The sequence below is a fragment of the Salvelinus namaycush genome, chromosome 19 (genome assembly GCF_016432855.1).
Source record: "Salvelinus namaycush isolate Seneca chromosome 19, SaNama_1.0, whole genome shotgun sequence".
NCBI classification, from domain to species: Eukaryota; Metazoa; Chordata; class Actinopteri; order Salmoniformes; family Salmonidae; genus Salvelinus; species Salvelinus namaycush.
Window position 1 is genome coordinate 21,643,273 of NC_052325.1, and position 19,309 is coordinate 21,662,581.

The window sequence follows — 19,309 nt, forward strand, 5'->3', positions numbered from 1 at the left end:
GTGGACCAAACCAAGGGGGGATAATATGCTGCTACACAGCCTGATGGTGGGCCAAACCAAGGGGGAATATTATGCTGTTACACAGCCTGATGGTGGACCAAACCAAGGGGGGATATTATGCTGCTACACAGCCTGATGGTGTGCCAAACCAAGGGGGGGTATTATGCTGTTACACAGCCTGATGGTGGACCAAACCAAGGGGGGATATTATGCTGCTACACAGCCTGATGGTGGACCAAACCAAGGGGGGGTATTATGCTGTTACACAGCCTGATGGTGGACCAAACCAAGGGGGGATATTATGCTGTTACACATCCTGATGGTGGACCAAACCAAGGGGGGATATTATGCTGTTACACAGCCTGATGGTGGACCAAACCAAGGGGGGATATTATGCTGTTACACATCCTGATGGTGGACCAAACCAAGGGGGGATATTATGCTGTTACACAGCCTGATGGTGGACCAAACCAAGGGGGGATATTATGCTGTTACACATCCTGATGGTGGACCAAACCAAGGGGGGATATTATGCTGCTACACAGCCTGATGGTGGACCAAACCAAGGGGGGATATTATGCTGTTACACAGCCTGATGGTGGACCAAACCAAGGGGGGATATTATGCTGTTACACATCCTGATGGTGGACCAAACCAAGGGGGGATATTATGCTGTTACACATCCTGATGGTGGACCAAACCAAGGGGGGATATTATGCTGTTACACATCCTGATGGTGTGCCAAACCAAGGGGGAATATTATGCTGTTACACATCCTGATGGTGGACCAAACCAAGGGGGGATAATATGCTGTTACACAGCCTGATGGTGTGCCAAACCAAGGGGGAATATTATGCTGTTACACATCCTGATGGTGGACCAAACCAAGGGGGGATATTATGCTGTTACACAGCCTGATGGTGGACCAAACCAAGGGGGGATATTATGCTGTTACACAGCCTGATGGTGGACCAAACCAAGGGGGGATATTATGCTGTTACACATCCTGATGGTGGACCAAACCAAGGGGGGATATTATGCTGTTACACAGCCTGATGGTGGACCAAACCAAGGGGGGATATTATGCTGTTACACAGCCTGATGGTGGACCAAACCAAGGGGGGATATTATGCTGTTACACAGCCTGATGGTGGACCAAACCAAGGGGGGATATTATGCTGCTACACAGCCTGATGGTGGACCAAACCAAGGGGGGGTATTATGCTGTTACACAGCCTGATGGTGGACCAAACCAAGGGGGAATATTATGCTGTTACACATCCTGATGGTGGACCAAACCAAGGGGGGATATTATGCTGCTACACAGCCTGATGGTGGACCAAACCAAGGGGGGATATTATGCTGTTACACAGCCTGATGGTGGACCAAACCAAGGGGGGATATTATGCTGTTACACAGCCTGATGGTGGACCAAACCAAGGGGGGATATTATGCTGCTACACAGCCTGATGGTGGACCAAACCAAGGGGGGATATTATGCTGTTACACAGCCTGATGGTGGGCCAAACTTGCAGCACCCAGCAGAACACATACAGTACATCACCAAACTAAGGGGACGAGGGTAAGCTTTTTCAGTTGTCTAAACAATCTGTCTCCTCACTTCTCCTTTATTGCACTGATCTGAAAGAACTGACTAGGTTCTTTAAACATTTGTCACAAAGCAAATGTGTTTCAGTGTATTTTCTTTTTTTAAGTCCTACAGATTACAGTGCATGATGCACAGTCTTGATAATGGGGGGGTGGGGGGGGGGGGGGGGGGGGGGGGACAGGTCGTAGAGAACTAACCGTAGAGGAACCTGCTGGCGGGAAAATAAACTGAAGGTCCTATGACAATAGCTGCTGCCAAAGTAAATATCTTCCATCTAGTCAGAGGAAAAATACATCTGGGGATGAGGGGGGGGTGTGAGGGAGGGACAGAGAAGGAGGGGGGTCTTGTCCCCCTGGTTTGACTACATACACAAACACTTACTGTATGAACACCCAGCAGACATGTGCTCACACACACACGTCTGGCTTTAGCAGGCCACTAGGGGCTCACAGGGGAATCATCGCAGCGAGCCTCCTCTAATAAAATGTGCAGTGATGGTATTAGAGAGATTTACCAGGGAAAATAAACATTCCTCACCACTCGGAGGAGAGCAGAGCGGAGCTGGGGTGGCTGGGCTAGGGCTCTTGGCTGGCTGGTACCCAGGCTGGGGTGTAGTTCAGGGAGGCGATTGGGCATCGCGCTGAGCCTCTCCCTCGCCTCGCAGGATCAACGCCTGGGCCTGCATGCTTCACCTCAGTCTAGGGTCACCTGAGAGAGAGAGAGCAGTGGATGTAGTGGAACCACTGTATAGCAACTATACTAGAGAAAGAGAGTCCAGAGAGTAGTTCTGAGCGATTAAACCAAAATGTTGGTTATTTTTTGGTTTTTAGAAAACTAATTGACTGATGTCTGTTACATTTTATTGGATTCCATTTTGTTCAGTTTTTTGAGCTGCTGTTTCTCTAGAGATAAATCAGATCATGCCCGAACTGTGCAATGTAGTAGGGAGTTGTAGTTTCCAACAGGCCAATGTTATACATAGTTTAGCGCAGAAAACGTGACTTTTAACTGCAATGACCATAATCCAATGCGCAGCAGCTACTTGTCCAGTCTGTGTTTATTTTATGCCTGCTATGTAAGAGAAAGAAGAATGCGCGATCAAGAGGGGATACAGAGCAGTTGCTTCGCAAGGTATTGTTATTCAGCAGACATAAAAGTATGCCTTATTTACTTTGAAGAACTACTAAAGTTGGGATTTTTGTCCAACAGCATAGGAAGCAGCTCTATAGAGATGAGATGATGACTTGGAATGAAATAATAAAGTCATCAAATAAAACAAATGTAATATACACAACAACTGACATATTTGATTAAAGTAAAGTACTGTGAATAACTGATGGTTATTCACACATGGTCCGTCACTACCATTATGGGACTTAATTGTTTTATTCTGTGTTGTTACAGCATTCAACCCACATAATGCATAGTGACTTTAATGTTTAAAAAATCATCAAAACCCGAAATCATGCAAAAAATATTATAATCAGTGAGAGAGACCAGATAGACCAGAGAGAGAGAGACCAGAGAGAGGGAGAGAGACCAGTGAGAGAGACCAGAGAAAGAAATATCAGAGACCAGTGAGAGAGACCAGAGAGAGAGACCAGAGGGAGAGACCAGAGAAAGAGAGACCAGAGAAAGAGAGAGACCAGCGAGAGGGAGAGACCAGAGAGATAGACCAGCGTAAGAGATATCAGAGAAAGAGAGACCAGAGAGAGAGAGACCAGAGAAAGAGAGACCAGAGAAAAAGAGACCAGAGAAAGAGAGACCAGAGAGAGAGAGAGTCCAGAGAGACCAGAGAAAGAGAGACCAGAGAGAGAGTCAGAGCCAGAAAGCAGCGGATGTAGTGAATCAACACTCCTAACTAATGACCCAACAAAGCCAGGCCCTCCACAGGGCTCCACTGGCTCTCCTGATCCCATACAAACTGTTACACTGAACAAAGGGAGACTACCTTTGTGTGCCGTGCTGTGTGTGGAACCTGTGCCAACTCTCATTCGGAGGGCTTTGGTTTAGGGCTGTACTGGGGTTGGTGGGGAGGGACGGGGGGTAAAGGATAACTACCCTCCAATTAGAGTTTTCTGATTTTCCACAAAGCCATTTCAATTAAAACAGCAAGGCAGATGCTTAAAATAATCACTCTGCCCCCTTTTCGTTTTTTGGTGAATGTGCACTGAAGTGCCTGTAATTATGAGCCCAGATCCCCCAATTATAGCCAACCCTCCCCGTGCTCTGCTCTCCTCTGCTCCCACAGAGAGTCCTAGACCTAAAGAACAGGACATATCTCTCCGCCAGCGCTTTGCCACCTCCCCGCGGCGTATCCCGCCTCATAGAACATCTGGTTTCTCACTCTCCGCTACCGGAACCTGGCGTATCCCTAAATTAGAGCCCCGCCACCTATAAAACACTCCATCGCCGTGTGAGTGTTGCCTGAGTGACCTCTAGCAGAGCAGACGCAGCAATGACCTTGTACGCTGTGTCTCTAACACGGAGGCCCAGGAGGAGTGTATCCTTAGTGTGCCAGATCCAGGCTAGAGGAGCGAACACTGCTCCCATGCACACACTGTTGACTAACACATTAGCTAGGGACTCTTAAGGGGAAAATGAAGTTGTATTGAATTGCATAGGGAGAGACTACAGTTTGTCTAGGGGTGGATACGGAGGGGGATTTTGGGGTTGGAGGTATAAGGTATGAGAGGGTTTGAGATCCTGTCTGAGGGTAGGGGTGTGTGGTGGTGGGTTTGGGTTTGGGTTTGGGGGGTTATGACTACAGTTTGTTTAGGGGCATAGGGGTGGGGTTTAGGGGAGGTTGTAGGTATGTCTTTTGGAAAGGGGGTGAGACCATGTCTGGGTAATGGGGGTTGGAGGGTAGGAGGTATGAGGCAGTCTTTTGGGATAGGTGCCAAGGGGGTGAGGCAGGCGCCAGCCTTGCCAGGCTGCGAGTTGTACCCTGTTTGGTTTCCTGATTTATTAAGTGGCACATTAATAAGCATCTCCCCTGAGGTTCAGTTCTGTGGCAAGCAGAGATTAATAGGACCGCTGCACCGCGCGCGCACGCACACACACACAAGCGGCTCCACAATGGGCCAGCCCAGTCCCAGGCAGAGAGAAAGAGCCATTAGACTCAATGTAAATCCACCCCAAACTTTTCTAGAGAACTATAAACCCGCCGCTGTATTCGGGTATCAACCCTCTCCCCTCTACTCCCTCTCTTCCCCCTCTCCCCTGAGACAAACCCCCCTCTTTCTCAACACGCCTAATGATACATGACACATTTATTTATTAGCTTCATAGAGGAACATTCCTATGGACCGTTTGTTGTTTTTGCCAACTCTTTCATAAATATCTCTTACATCTCTACAGCTAGTTTTCATAGAGCAGCCAGAATCCTTCTATCCTGCAGCTCTTTATTCACATATGCCTTTTATAACGTAATAGTTTGAAAACGTAAGACTTAAGTTTTTACACACACACACACCATGTATAAGACTACAGTTTTTATGGCCGTAGGTTTGGAATAGTATAGTGGTCTCTGGATCCATACGGCCTGGAAGGAAGGATCACTAATTTACCCAATAAAGCAGGTTGACAGTGGTGTGTTTGACATGTTGGCGGCTGGTGTGTGTGTACGTGTCTGTGTGTGACGGGGCACGTGTTTTGGCGAGGTGGGATGAGAGCTATTAAGAACTTCCTGTTGCCAGCACCTCTGATGATGCCCCCTGTTAGGCCTAATAACCCTCCAGATGAGTACTACCCTCAGTCCTCTGCCCTGGTCTGTGTCCTGTCCCCTCACACCAGGGCTAATGCTCAGCACCTGTTGACCCACAGCAGCTGGCCAACACTCCCCTCTACCCTTACCCTGTATTCCGTTAGCCACTCCCCTCTACCCTTACCCTGTATTCCGTTAGCCACTCCCCTCTACCCTTACCCTGTATTCCGTTAGCCACTCCCCTCTACCCTTACCCTGTATTCCGTTAGCCACTCCCCTCTACCCTTACCCTGTATTCCGTTAGCCACTCCCCTCTACCCTTACCCTGTATTCCGTTAGCCACTCCCCTCTACCCTTACCCTGTATTCCGTTAGCCACTCCCCTCTACCCTTACCCTGTATTCCGTTAGCCACTCCCCTCTACCCTTACCCTGTATTCCGTTAGCCACTCACCTCTACCCTTACCCTGTATTCCGTTAGCCACTCCCCTCTACCCTTACCCTGTATTCCGTTAGCCACTCACCTCTACCCTTACTCTGTATTCCGTTAGCCACTCCCCTCTACCCTTACCCTGTATTCCCGTTAGCCACTCCCCTCTACCCTTACCCTGTATTCCGTTAGCCACTCCCCTCTACCCTTACTCTGTATTCCGTTAGCCACTCCCCTCTACCCTTACCCTGTATTCCCGGTAGCCACTCCCCTCTACCCTTACCCTGTATTCCTTAGCCACTCCCCCCTATCACCTCCTCTGTCTCTTTCCATCTCTCCCTACAGTAGCTGTCACCCATTGCCACTGGAACACAGGAGTCAAAATGACGTACACAGAACTACGTGGTTTTAGTATGTCTACATGCATTCTTATAGAGAATAAGGGTTAGTATCAAACACAACCTGAGGGAATTAGTGATAAAAGGGTTAAAGTTACCACAAAGTACAAAACAACAGTTCATGGGCAAAACGTGTTTTATTTTACTGTAATGTTCATGCTCCAAAAACAGCTTAGGAAAAGCCCTCCACAACTCTCTAGGTTGACTTCTGCCCTTTGTAGCTATGCCTCATTCTTTTAATGGTATTCTCAAATAAATGTGTTTAAATTGCCTCTATTTAACTTGCTGAAATGCAACTGACTGGGTGAGATTCTTATCACGGTAATTACAGAAAATGATTGCAAGTGATTAATTATGCATAAGAGGATGTGAACTTTAAGGGGAGAAAGAGAGTTGTATGAGAGAGATGCTGGAGAGAGATAGCCCACGTCCCAAATGGCACCTTATTCCCTATACAGTGCACCACTTTTGACCAGAGCCCTATGCCAGAGCCCAGTCAAAAGCAGTGCACTATATAGGGAATAGGGTGCCATTTGGAGCACAGCCATTAACAGACTGAGGGGGGACTGTACTGTAGTCTAGACCAGACTAGCAGCACAATGACCTCTACTAGAACGCCTCTGGAGAAAATATTTGTGCTGCTTTCATCTAAAAACAGATGATGACTAGTGACAACAGTTAAACAGTTATCAAATACATTTGATTGATTGATTGTGTTCATTCTCTGCAGTGTCCAGGTTCTCCAGCCCCAGACTGACCCCCAGGCTGAACAGGAAGCGAGCCCTGTCCATCTCCCCTCTCTCAGACGCCAGCATCGACCTGCAGACCATGATCCGTACCTCGCCCAACTCTCTGGTGGCTTACATCAACAACTCACGCTCCAGCTCTGCAGCCAGCAGCTCCTACGGACACCTGTCAGTCAGCGGCATCAGGTGCAGGACATACACACATGCATTCACACACATACTGTACATACATACGCGCGCGCACACACACACGCACACACACACACACACACACACACACACACACACACACACACACACACACACACACACACACACACACACACACACACACACACACACACACACACACACACACACACACACACACACACACACACACACACACACAAGGCATTACACCAGTCACTCACTCAAAGAAAACTTACAAGGTATTCTAACTTTTCTCATCTTTAAATGTTAGAGTATTTATTACTTTCACATATCTATACATCTATTGAAGGGCTCCACATACACTAGTCACTCGTTCACTCAATCGCCACAGCATTCAACCTTATGTCCAGGCCTATAGCGGAGTTATGTCTGTCTCTTGCTATTGTAAATGGAGTGGATCCGCTAATAACTGTCCTTCCCTTTCCTCTCCCAGTCCGTCGTTCACCTTCCCCCACTCCATCAACCCCATGGCATACCAGCAGCTGTTCAACCAACAGAGAGGCCTGAGTGCGTTCGGCCATACCCCTCCCCTCATCCAGCCCTCGCCCTCCTTCGCTGCCCGCCAGCATGCCCACGCCATTGCAGCCTCCGCACTCAACACAACCCACAACACCTCCAGCTCTGAGTCCAACCAGGTGAGTCTCCTAAACCAGGGATGCAAACTGCTGAGGGCCCAAAAAGGTGACTTTTTTTGTTGTTGTACTGAAACATGCATAAATCCCTGCTAGGGGGAATGCAGGTTTTAACTAATTAAACAACAAAGAATATGATCTACATGATCAGTCTCTGTGTGTAAAATAAAAAGTGGTTAATGTGAACCTAACTCACAGATTTATAAAAAAATAAAAAGCAATCCAATGTTATTTGTTGCCTAGACTTTACTGCAAATGACACTCTTGAGAAAGAACAATACACTAATAATGCAGTTAGCCATGACAGCCTTTATAATAGAACGCTTGTGACCACACACATCTAAATATTGCACTTGGGGAAAAAACATCTTAAAGTAGAAATAGAATGAAAGAAACAGGCATTCCATTTTTGCTCTATTATAGTGGCCACTATAGTTGACATCGATCAAGTGCACAAGGCTACATGTGTGCAAAAATAACGTTCACTGAGTAAAACAAATTATAATCTCCCCTCACTCCCATGTGTTACTGTCAAATTCAAAACTGTGTGCAAAAATAACGTTCACTAAGTAAAACAAATTATAATCTCCCCTCACTCACACGTGTTACTGTCAAATTCAAAACAACAAAAATAATATCTTTGGGCTACACTGCACAATACTACATTGTACACTTTCTGACTGTGGACATCTGTTCTACAATGTCCCAGCAAAAGTCAGAAAGCAGGAAAGTGTGTGGTGTTCCTTTCACCTCTATGGTGGCATCCAGTTTAAACCAGGCACAGCTCCAGCTACACTTGATCCCTGAATCCACTTGTTTAACAAGCAATGCCTCATAGTTAGTTAGCTAGTTAACTAGTTAACATTTCACACAGAATGTCAGGGTCCAGTAAGCAACTAACGCGTTATAACTTGAGGAACGGCAAGGAGTCGTATACGTTACCAGTTAATACTGTAATGACCTAACTGGATCATAAAGGAACAATTGTCCAGACAGAGGTTTGAGTTTACGAATTTACGGTTTATTAACCCAACTTTACACAGGCTACTGTTTGGCCGTAGCCCACGCCAAATAAATGACGGATACCCTATAAAACAACCGTGACCTTCTCTTGTGAAGACCAGACGTAAGAGAGAGAACAATGGCTAAACCTGGTCTTAACTTCCAATGCTCCATCCCCCTGCCCAACCCCCCTCCACGCCACTCCGCCAACCATCAGGATGCCTGGCATCAGAACATTCCAGGCATTCCCGTGATTGGCAGATAGCAGGTTGATTGGCATTTCGGACCCCGCGAACACTGGGTACTGGGAAATACAACACAACCAACTAATAGCCCAACACATAACACACAGCTGTCTGTGTGGGTCGCTACAATACTATAGAGAATTGGTTAGGTTACTAATGTTAGCTCATCTGATGTTGTAACGTTAGCTGTCTGACTTTATTAGCAAGCTAATTTTCACACCATAACTCAATTATTTGATCAGATATGTTGGCTAATGTTGCTCAACATTTCTCTGGCTAGCTACGGATAATTCAATCCAGCTAACAAGATATTTAACAATGCAAATACTTGTTCCACCACTTTCTCCCTCACCTCAAACTTTCCAAATGCCAGTTGTTTTTCGGTTACAGCTCATTAAGTACGCTTCATCACCGTGGTCAGGCTTCTCATCTAACGTTACCTCTTCGTTATCGTTCAGAGACGCGCTGCTGTAGCTGGCAAGCTGTCTTTCCAGAGCGCGCGCTGATGGTTGTCTCTTCAGTCGCTTGTTGCTCTGATTTCTGTTGTTATGTAAACGATTGGCTGAGCCTTGGATACAGCCAGTATTGCTCCAAACGCGCATCGCTCGTTCGCTTACAGCCAGTAGTGATCCAAAGCCCCCCCCCCCCCCCCCACACACACACACACACACACACTCAAAACGGCGAATTTCGCTGAAAGGTGACAAGTTTGTATCCCTGCTAAACAGACAGACAGGGGTAATATAATAATAGTCACAGAATCTGGGGTCATGTTCAGTTGACACAAAACACAAGATGTACTGAAATGAAGTGAAGATGCCCTAACGAACACCCAGAGCTCTCTAACATGAATTATATGTACATTGTGTACAAGTTATGTTATTGGTAAAATGATGTCATGCTAAATTAATCCAACCCAAGATTCTCATAAACTGTCAAGTGTTTTTGGTGAGAGATGTTTCAGCTGGAGGATGACTCCCTCCCACTAGCAGCTGTTTTTATCTGTCTCAGTTCTTAGAAGTGTTTCCTCTGTCTCCTTTATCAACTTATTGTATACAATATGGTCTCTATGAATGTAAACTTCCCCCTCATTTACCATCTCCCCCTCAGACACACACAGACACCCATATATTCCATCACTATGTCTATTTTAGTACACTAATGTGCGCGCACACACACATGCGCACACACACACACACAGAGAGAGACACACTCACACACAGGCAGAGAGAGCTGAATTCCCCCTCAGCTTGACAGTGAACAGAACCACATTTCCCCTGGTTTCCAGCCAAAAAAGTCAGTGTTAGTGAGATCCCAGAAGCACAGTCAGCGCTGTACTGTACTGTAGTGTAGTTGCTGGGTGAGATTTGGAGATTAGAGAGACCCCTCCTCACTGACTCCGAACCCTCCCTTCATATATTTTCTTATGATGCTTAAACACACACACACACACACTGAGTGTCTCCTCCTCAGAGCCTGTGACTGAGGCTTTAAAAGGCTGTGTCTGTCTGTCGTGTTAAGAGTTGGTCGGAGGATCAAAGCTCTGAGCGTTGCAGTGTGGGTAATAATTTCTTTTCATATTTCCCCTGGCTGACTCTCATAAAGCAGTCTAAACTGTTTCTCTGTGGTGGGTCGCTATACGAGTTATGTGCCCTGAGCCTGGTGCTTGGCTGGCTCAGGTTGTCTCTGGAACCAACCAACCCTCACATCATCATGTTGCCATAGAACAGAGCCAGTCAGCCAGAGCCACTCTGGGTTATCTTCACGCTGCCTCCATCTCTTCGCACCAGAGCACCGTAACTCTCTGACTCCTTCTTCTATTTGGCCACTTAGCAGACATTTTGTATGTAATCCCTGTGTGAATTGAACTCGACACTCTTACCAACTGAGCCACAAAGGACCACTCTATCTGAACTCTACCTCTCGCTCTTCAGTATGTCCTTCAGAAGGCTGGTATAGCCTGTGTCTCTCTAACGTCTAACTCCTTCTCTCTCCTGCAGAATGCTGGTGGCGACCCGGCGGTGAGCAGCACAGTCAAGCCCATGATCACCAAGAGGCACAAGGTCAAGATAGAAGCAGAGGGACCCCGGTCCATATCACCGTGCTCTCAGGTTTGGGACCCCACGACCTCTCACTTAATTGATCTTTATAAATGGCATACAGAAATATAATATACCGGGTCCTTTTACACTAGATCAATAAGACGAACTGTGTTGTTGCTTTTTCTTATCTTTACAGCGAGTTGTGTAAAAGCAATCTTAGATCATCAGGAAGCAGATAAGCAATTGCAGAATAGTACAGAATAGTTGGTAGCGATATGCTATTGTCAACACACACACACACATACTGTGTGCGTGCATGCACGTCAGACACAGTCATGAACCCCTCTCTGACTGAGTCCTCTGGTCCACAGGAGCATGTCCTGGACCTGAGTGAGGAGCGGGATAAAGATGAGTGGAAGCAGGAGCCAGAGGCTGTCTACGAGACCAACTGTCACTGGGACGGCTGCACCAAGGAGTACGACACCCAGGACCAGCTCGTTCACGTGAGTTATTATAAATTATACAACAGGTGGGTCTAATCCTGGATGCTGATTGGTTAAAACCACATTGCAGCCGGTGTCTACTCCACAGGTTACCACCGGCTAAATCTATGACGTTTAAATGCCTATTTACTCTGTTCCATCTCCCTGGCAATCCATCCACCCAGACAATTTATAAACTTGATCTCCACTGTAAAAAGCATCTAGACATTAACTCCCATTTCTTTTAGACTAACATTTAGTTTTCAACGGTGGAGATTTGTATTAACCTTGCTGTCTGTCTCTCCATCATTTGCAACATTGTTTCAGTATTGAAACAATGTTGCAGTATTCGATCTCTAGCTGTACTATAGTAATGAACATGTAGGGGTCAGGAGTTGGGATGAGACAGACAGGCAGGCAGGCAGCTTTTCTCAGCCAGTCGAAATCATGGATCAACATCATTTTTATGGATATACAGTGTATACAAATAAATGTCAGTAGAAAACAGGCAAAACGAAACAAAGTGCAGCAAGTTTGCAGTCTTTCCAGCTTCAGTTTGAAGTGATTGTGTTAGCTGTGTTGTTGGCTAGCTCCACCGAACAACAGTGTCCTAACGAGAGAGCGCATTTTCTATGCCAAGTGAAATCGCGCATCATTAGCTCATCGTTATGGATATATCCAAATAAATGTCACTAGAAAGTAGCTTAAACAAACGCAAATGCAGCTACTTTGCTATTATTCTGGCTGCACTGTTTAACGTGACTGTAAGTTAGCCGTAGTCTGCTAGCTAGCAAAAAAGGACTATATCTTGTGCAAGGATGAAATAGTATGAATAAATTCATCAAAATAATGTTTTTAATGATAATATAAAAGTGATAATGCCCTCGAAGCCGGTGTTTGGGGGATGTATTGGCACAGTTTGCCAGCCCTCGACTTCATCTCGGGCCTATCAACACCCGTGCCAGTATATCCTCCAAGCACTGGCTTCGAGGGCATTATCACTTAAGTGATCTTTAGTTACCTCAGAGAGTTAGGACATCTGAGAGTAGGGAGCTGCTGGTGCCATTACAGCCAGGGGTATGCCTCTGACTCTCAGTACTGTTTCATCTAGCTTAAGGGACAGTATGACAACACTCTTCAACAAATTAACTATTCTCCGCTATTACAATGACATGGGATGCCAATCAGAGGAGGCTGGTGAGAGGAGGATAATGGCTGGAATGGAGTGAACAGAATGGTATCAAACACAAGGAAACCATGTTTTTGAGAGAGAGAGAGAGAGAGAGAGAGAGAGAGAGAGAGAGAGAGAGAGAGAGAGAGAGAGTCACACAGAGAGAGTCACACAGACAGAGGCACAGAGAGAGAGGCATACAGATACAGGAAAAAGTCCTAAAGACCTTGCATTTAAAAAATAAAAATAACTAAAGTTCAAAACGGCCTCTTCTGCTCATCCTTGAAGTGTGCAGAGTTAGAGTCAGTGCGTCAAGTTTAAGATTTAACCAGTCAGTGCCAGGTCAGAGCCAGGGGTTGGGGGTCACAGCTGTTGATCCTTTCCTGTGGTGGACACGCACAGGGTTAATGAAGCCTGTTGATTGTGACTGAGGAGACATAGGTACACTAATGGCTCTGCAGCTGTAACCCCGAACCCCTGGCTCTAACCTTTGACCTTCGAACTCTGTTCTATTCCTTTCTTCTCCACTAAACTCCCGACGCAGCCTTCTCTGCTGCTCCACTCTCATAGGCTGTGATTAACAATTGGGTTTCCCCAACCTGACAGACAGGTGGCAAGCGGCATGTGTCAGCCCAGTACCCAGACTGGGAGTCTCTGAGTTGAGTCTGCAATGGTCTGGAGTCTCTAACTCCCAGTGTTACGGGTCAGGAGTGGATTCACCTTGGAGCCCCTTTCTCCCCCCTTTCCACCCTCTCCCTCCACTCTCAGCACCCCAGTCCCAGACTGTTCTGACAAGGCAAGTCAAGGAGGAGAGCCAACTAAGAACCCCTTTTACCCCATCTTTCCCCCTTTCACCCACCTCTCCTCCCCCACCCTCTCACTTCTCCCCCTCCTCCTGCCACCCAGCCCCTCGACCCCATTCTGTCCTGACAGAGGGCTAGTCCAGACCAAGTTAGTTCCAGCATCCATCCCCCTACTCTACTGCTCTGTCAGGGGCTGAGGGGGACAGAAAACAGAGATAGGACCTGCTGGTGTGGATTGTAGGGTGTGGGGTGTGGATTCTAAGGTGTGGATTGTAGGGTGTGGGGTGTGGATTGTAGGGTGTGGGGTGTGGATTGTAGGGTGTGGGGTGTGGATTGTAGGGCGTGGATTGTAGGGCGTGGGGTGTGGATTGTAGGGTGTAGATTGTAGGGCGTGGGGTGTGGATTGTAGGGTGCAGATTGTAGGGCGTGGGGTGTGGATTATAGGGCGTGGGGGTGTAGATTGTAGGGCGTGGGGTGTGGATTGTAGGGCGTGGGGTGTGGGTTGTAGGGCGTGGGGTGTGGGTTGTAGGGTGTAGATTGTATGGCATGGGGTGTGGATTGTAGGGTGTAGATTGTAGGGCGTGGGGTGTGGATTGTAGGGTGCAGATTGTAGGGCGTGGGGTGTGGATTGTAGGGTGTAGATTGTAGGGCGTGGGGTGTGGATTGTAGGGTGCAGATTGTAGGGCGTGGGGTGTGGATTGTAGGGTGTAGATTGTAGGGCGTGGGGTGTGGATTGTAGGGTGTAGATTGTAGGGCGTGGGGTGTGGATTGTAGGGTGTAGATTGTAGGGCGTGGGGTGTGGATTGTAGGGTGCAGATTGTAGGGCGTGGGGTGTGGATTGTAGGGTGTAGATTGTAGGGCGTGGGGTGTGGATTGTAGGGTGTAGATTGTAGGGCGTGGGGTGTGGATTGTAGGGTGTAGATTGTAGGGCGTGGGGTGTGGATTGTAGGGTGCAGATTGTAGGGCGTGGGGTGTGGATTGTAGGGTGTAGATTGTAGGGCGTGGGGTGTGGATGGACAAGGTGAAGCAAAGAACATACCACAACTCTCTGGAACAAGGGTTAGGCAGCCAGGAAGGAAAATACTAACAGTATATGTCAATTGTATATACAGTGTTATAAAATAATGTATTTATGAATGAGTCTCTTGTTACAGTAACTTCTAATTATATATCTCGGTAGATGTAGATGTAATAGCTGAGAGTCTGCTGCTAAGAGTTTGATAGGACTTTATATCTTCATCTACATTACTGTACACATGCCCCTGTATTGTAGATCCAAGGTTTCACACAATGTTCTCACCAGTGAAATCACACACCTTGAAAAAATACTAAATTATGGCATAGCGCTTCTAGGTTCTATTTACCCAAACTAATCCTTCCTGAGTAGCCTCATATTATGGTTTCACTATGGTATCGTTACGTGGGGTGGAGCAGGTGAACCCAAGTGCAGATTCAAACGAAGAGACAGGGATAAGGTAACCAAGGTATTTATTGAAAACCGGGGGGAGATGGGGTGCAGGCCAGGGGGAGCTCTGGCGGGTAGCAGGGAACCAGGAACTGAGGCTGCGGCTGAGGCAAGGGAAGTAGGGGCAGGGTAAGCAGGTCCGGAGCGGAATCCAAGGAAGCAGTAGAGCAGGGGTCCAGGGCAGGGAAGCAGGACTGATGAGACGAGGGACTGGAGACAGGGACCAGAGTCAGAGCGGACGGAACTGTAGCGGAGATAAGAGCAGTGTCAGGCTAGGGAAAACAGGCACCACAGGATAACAAGATCAATGCAGGAACAAACGGCTTGAAATGCAGACTGACTGAGCAAAGGCTACGATCTGGCAACGTGGAAGTGGCAGGGCTGAGTATTTGTAGAGGTTTTGATTATGGAACAGGTTGCAGCTGGTGGGGATCTGCTCTGACTCCTGCACACCTTTCTCCACACACACAATCAGATACACCCACACAGAGAGAGAGAGGGAGAGAGCACTGGGGGAGTGGCGGCAGGTTAGGGAGACACAGGATGAGAAGTAGAGGGCGTGGCAGGAGCAGATGTAACGGGAATGAAGAGTACATGGCTGAAAATGTAATCCTTCTGCAGGCCACACACTTCTTTATCCACTCCTCCTTCTCTAAAAAAAGAACTGGGTAGGAATGATCCTCAACCGCTAACCCAGTCAGTGGGTATACATCTGCATCCCAAATGGCACTCTATTCCCTATAGGGCTCTGGTCAAAAGTAGTGCACTATTTATGGAATAGGGTGGCATATGGGATGTAACCGACTTGAAGAGGGGATGGAGTATTGCTCCATTTGCTTCTTGCTTGTGACAGTGGCCACATGAGTAAGGTATAGTGCAGGCTTCAGAGGAAATGAAGTGGTTTACCTGGGGATGTGAATATTTTCCATGTGGTTGTGTGGTTGTGTGTGTGTGTGTGTGTGTGTGTGTGTGTGTGTGTGTGTGTGTGTGTGTGTGTGTGTGTGTGTGTGTGTGTGTGTGTGTGTGTGTGTGTGTGTGTGTGTGTGTGTGTGTGTGTGTGTGTGTAACATGAGTATTCGGGTTGTCTGGGCCTAAAGGACAGGATATACTGTAATTAAGGGCTTAGTCGAAATGGAGGGGCACCAGACAGGGTAATCCTACCAAGTGGCATTGCGTGCCTAGACAATACATCAGAATGACAGAGTGACTATTCCTGACCTCCTGACCACACACTTCTATGAGAGACAGGCAGTTCCCTCGAAACAAGAAATCAGTGTTTTTCATTGTCAGTTAGTTTTCTGTAGCTCAATAGAATGTAACTCTAGACATTTATGTCCAATCACTGTCATGTTTTTGAAATCCTCAAGTAAAGAACGTATGCATATACACAGTGTACAAAATATTAGGAACAACTGCTCTTTCCATGACATAGACTGACCAGGTGAATCGAGGTGAAGGCTATGATCCCTTATTGATGTCACTTTATTGATCCACTTCAATCAGTGTAGATCAGGCCTGGCAATTATTTTCCATGGAGGGCCACATTAGAATATATTTTTGCTATTGCGGGCCAGAATCATATTACAGGATTATACATCATGTGTATGACTGTGTTGACAGATATATCTACTGTAAATCACGTCCAGATATGCTACTTATTTTACTTTTTTAACATGCACAGAAATAAACCACATCCATGTTCTCCTTTTGGAAGGTATTTTCATTATTAAACATGCAATGAACTACACAGAGGGAAAAGTACACTGTGCATTTGTAACAACTTTCTTCTGTGGACGAAGGAGAGGACCAAAGCGCAGCGCGGTTAGTGTTCAAGATGTTTTAATAAAGACGATAAACGTGAACACTACAAAATTACAAAACAACAAATGTGAAAAACCGAAACAGTCCTATCTGGTGCATAGACACAAAGACAGAAGACAACCACCCACAAAACCCCAACACAAAACAGGCTACCTAAATATGGTTCCCAATCAGAGACAACGCAAAACACCTGTCTCTGATTGAGAACCATATCAGGCCAAACAAGAAACCCCACATAGAAACAGACAACATAGAATGCCCACTCAGCTCACGTCCTGACCAACACTAAAACAACGAAAACACAAAAGAACTATGGTCAGAACGTGACAGCATTCAGCACCATGGACAGAACTCTTGTTAACGGGTATGCACAAAAACACAAGAAAGAGAGAGCTCAACATTACATTTAAACTACTCAATCAGTGTGAGGAGTGAAGTCTCTGATGGGCATTGACTAGAGCAGTGAAGTCTGGTATAGTTTCTGACGTCGCTATGCGCAGGATTGCTGAGAGGTGAGAGTCAGTAAGAGATGATGATGTGTTTCTTGACTTGTTATATTTCATCACTGAAAATGTCTGTTCACATACATTGGTTGACCCAAACAGTGCAAACATCTTCTGAGCATGACTCCTAATCTTTGGAAAGTTTTGTCGTCGAGAGATGCATAGAACCTCGTCAGTGACATTGTTTTGAATAGTTATCCAATCACTGCATCAGACTGAAGATCGATAAGCTCAAGTTGCAGGTCAGTGGGAGCGTTATCCACATTGAAGGTGAAAGGAGAGGAAACCAACAGCATGTCATTTTCCAACACTTTGAAATCCTCAAAACGATGAGAAAACTCAGCGTTCAAAGCACACAGCAGCGATGTATACTTCTCCCGCTGGTCATCTGATAGGGAACAGACTATTAGTGTCGGAAGGTGGGTGAGATTGTTGGCTTCTACTTGGCGGGTCAGGAGGAGTAATTTTGACAAGGCTGTACATCTGATGTGCAAAAAGGCCCTTCCTCGTAATTTGGAATTCAGTTCATTCATGAGGGCCATGATGTCCACTGTGAAGTCAAAATCAGCCAACCATTCTTTATCTTGCAGTTGAGGGAAATCCACATTTTCCTTTCATTTGCAAAAACTCAGCAATCTCCGACTTCAGGCCCCACACCCTTTTAAGCACCTTCCCCAAACTCAGCCATCTCACGTTTGTGTGGTAGGGGAGATCTGCATGACCCAACTCTGTCTCTTCCAACAGTGAGACAAACTGCCTGTGGTTTAAAGATTTTGCTCTTATGAGGTTTACCACTTTAGTGACTGTATCCACACCATGGTTCATTTTCAGAACACATTTACAGAGCACCTCCTGATGAATAATGCAATGCAGGAAAATAATTTCTGATCTGGGCTCAGCTCAGCTACTTGATCTTGTGTCCTTTTCAAAAGGTCAACGTTTTTTCCTGTCAAGTTTGGGCACCCATCAGTGGTCACACTGGATAACTTTTCAAAACTCAGTCCCAGCTTTGCTTCACACTTATTAACCTGCTCCAATAAATCTTTCCCTATGGTTGTGCTCTTCATTGACTGCACTGAAGCAAGCTCCTCTGTAATTTCAAAGTCTGGGGTTATGCCTCGTCAGAACATCAACAACTGTGCCATGTCACGCGCATCACTGCTCTCATCCAGGGCCAAGGAGAAATAGGTGAAATCCTTTACCTTGTCTTTCAACTGTTGTTCCATATTCTCTGCAATGTCCACAACACGCCGTGTCACTGTTTGTCTTGACAGGGAAACATTTTCAAACAGCTCTTTCTTGTCGGGGCAAAGTATTGCTGCAGAGTCAATTAAACATTCTTTAATGAATTTGCCCTCAGCGAATGGCTTGCTCTGTTTAGCAATCTTGTGGGACAGTACATAGCTAGCTCTCGCAATTCTGTCGTTTGCTGAATGCAGTTTTGTGAAAAGTCCATGCTGCTTTTGCAACTGAGAAAGCAACTCTTTCGATGCACTCAGAAGATATATTCTTATATTTCTCTGCATGCTTCGTCTGGAAGTGTTGGGACAAGTTGTAGTCTTTCAAGACAGTGATGCTCTCTTTGCACACTAAGCACACAGCTTTCCCTGATACCTCAATAAAGAAATATGTCGATGTCCACTCTTGCTGGAACACACTACATTCATTGTCTACTTTCCTTTTCTTTGAAATACTAATTTTTGTGCATTTTCTAGCTAGCTACTATCTGTAACTGTGACGTGTGTGTCAGCCTGTCAGTCACTGTCTGTCCTCGTGCAGTTGTTATTTATACGGCCTTCAAAATAAATGTCCCACAAGTGGTGGGAGTTGAATCATTACACAAAGGCATTCATTGGGCTTTTCATTTGAATGACAAATATGTTTTTCAAAACTTTACTATCGTAAATTCTTTATGTGATCTGAGCATGATTCCGCGGGCCGTATTGAATCAGGTTCGCGGGCCAAATACGGCCCCCGGGCCGGCCTTTGCCCAGGCCTGGTGTAGATGAAGGGGAGGAGACAGGTTAAACAAGGATTTTTAAG

The 19,309-nt window shown here is 46.3% G+C and overlaps 1 protein-coding gene across 1 annotated transcript in view; it reads left to right on the forward strand.

The window, feature by feature from the left end:
* Positions 1 to 19,309, forward strand: part of LOC120063931 (zinc finger protein GLI2-like) — a 101,188-nt gene that overhangs the window by 72,405 nt on the left and 9,474 nt on the right. Inside the window, exons 8-11 of the mRNA XM_039014241.1 lie at positions 6,872 to 7,073; positions 7,534 to 7,735; positions 10,980 to 11,090; positions 11,393 to 11,524. Coding sequence (XP_038870169.1) covers positions 6,872 to 7,073; positions 7,534 to 7,735; positions 10,980 to 11,090; positions 11,393 to 11,524 — 647 coding nt within the window. The remainder of the gene's footprint in view (positions 1 to 6,871; positions 7,074 to 7,533; positions 7,736 to 10,979; positions 11,091 to 11,392; positions 11,525 to 19,309) is intronic.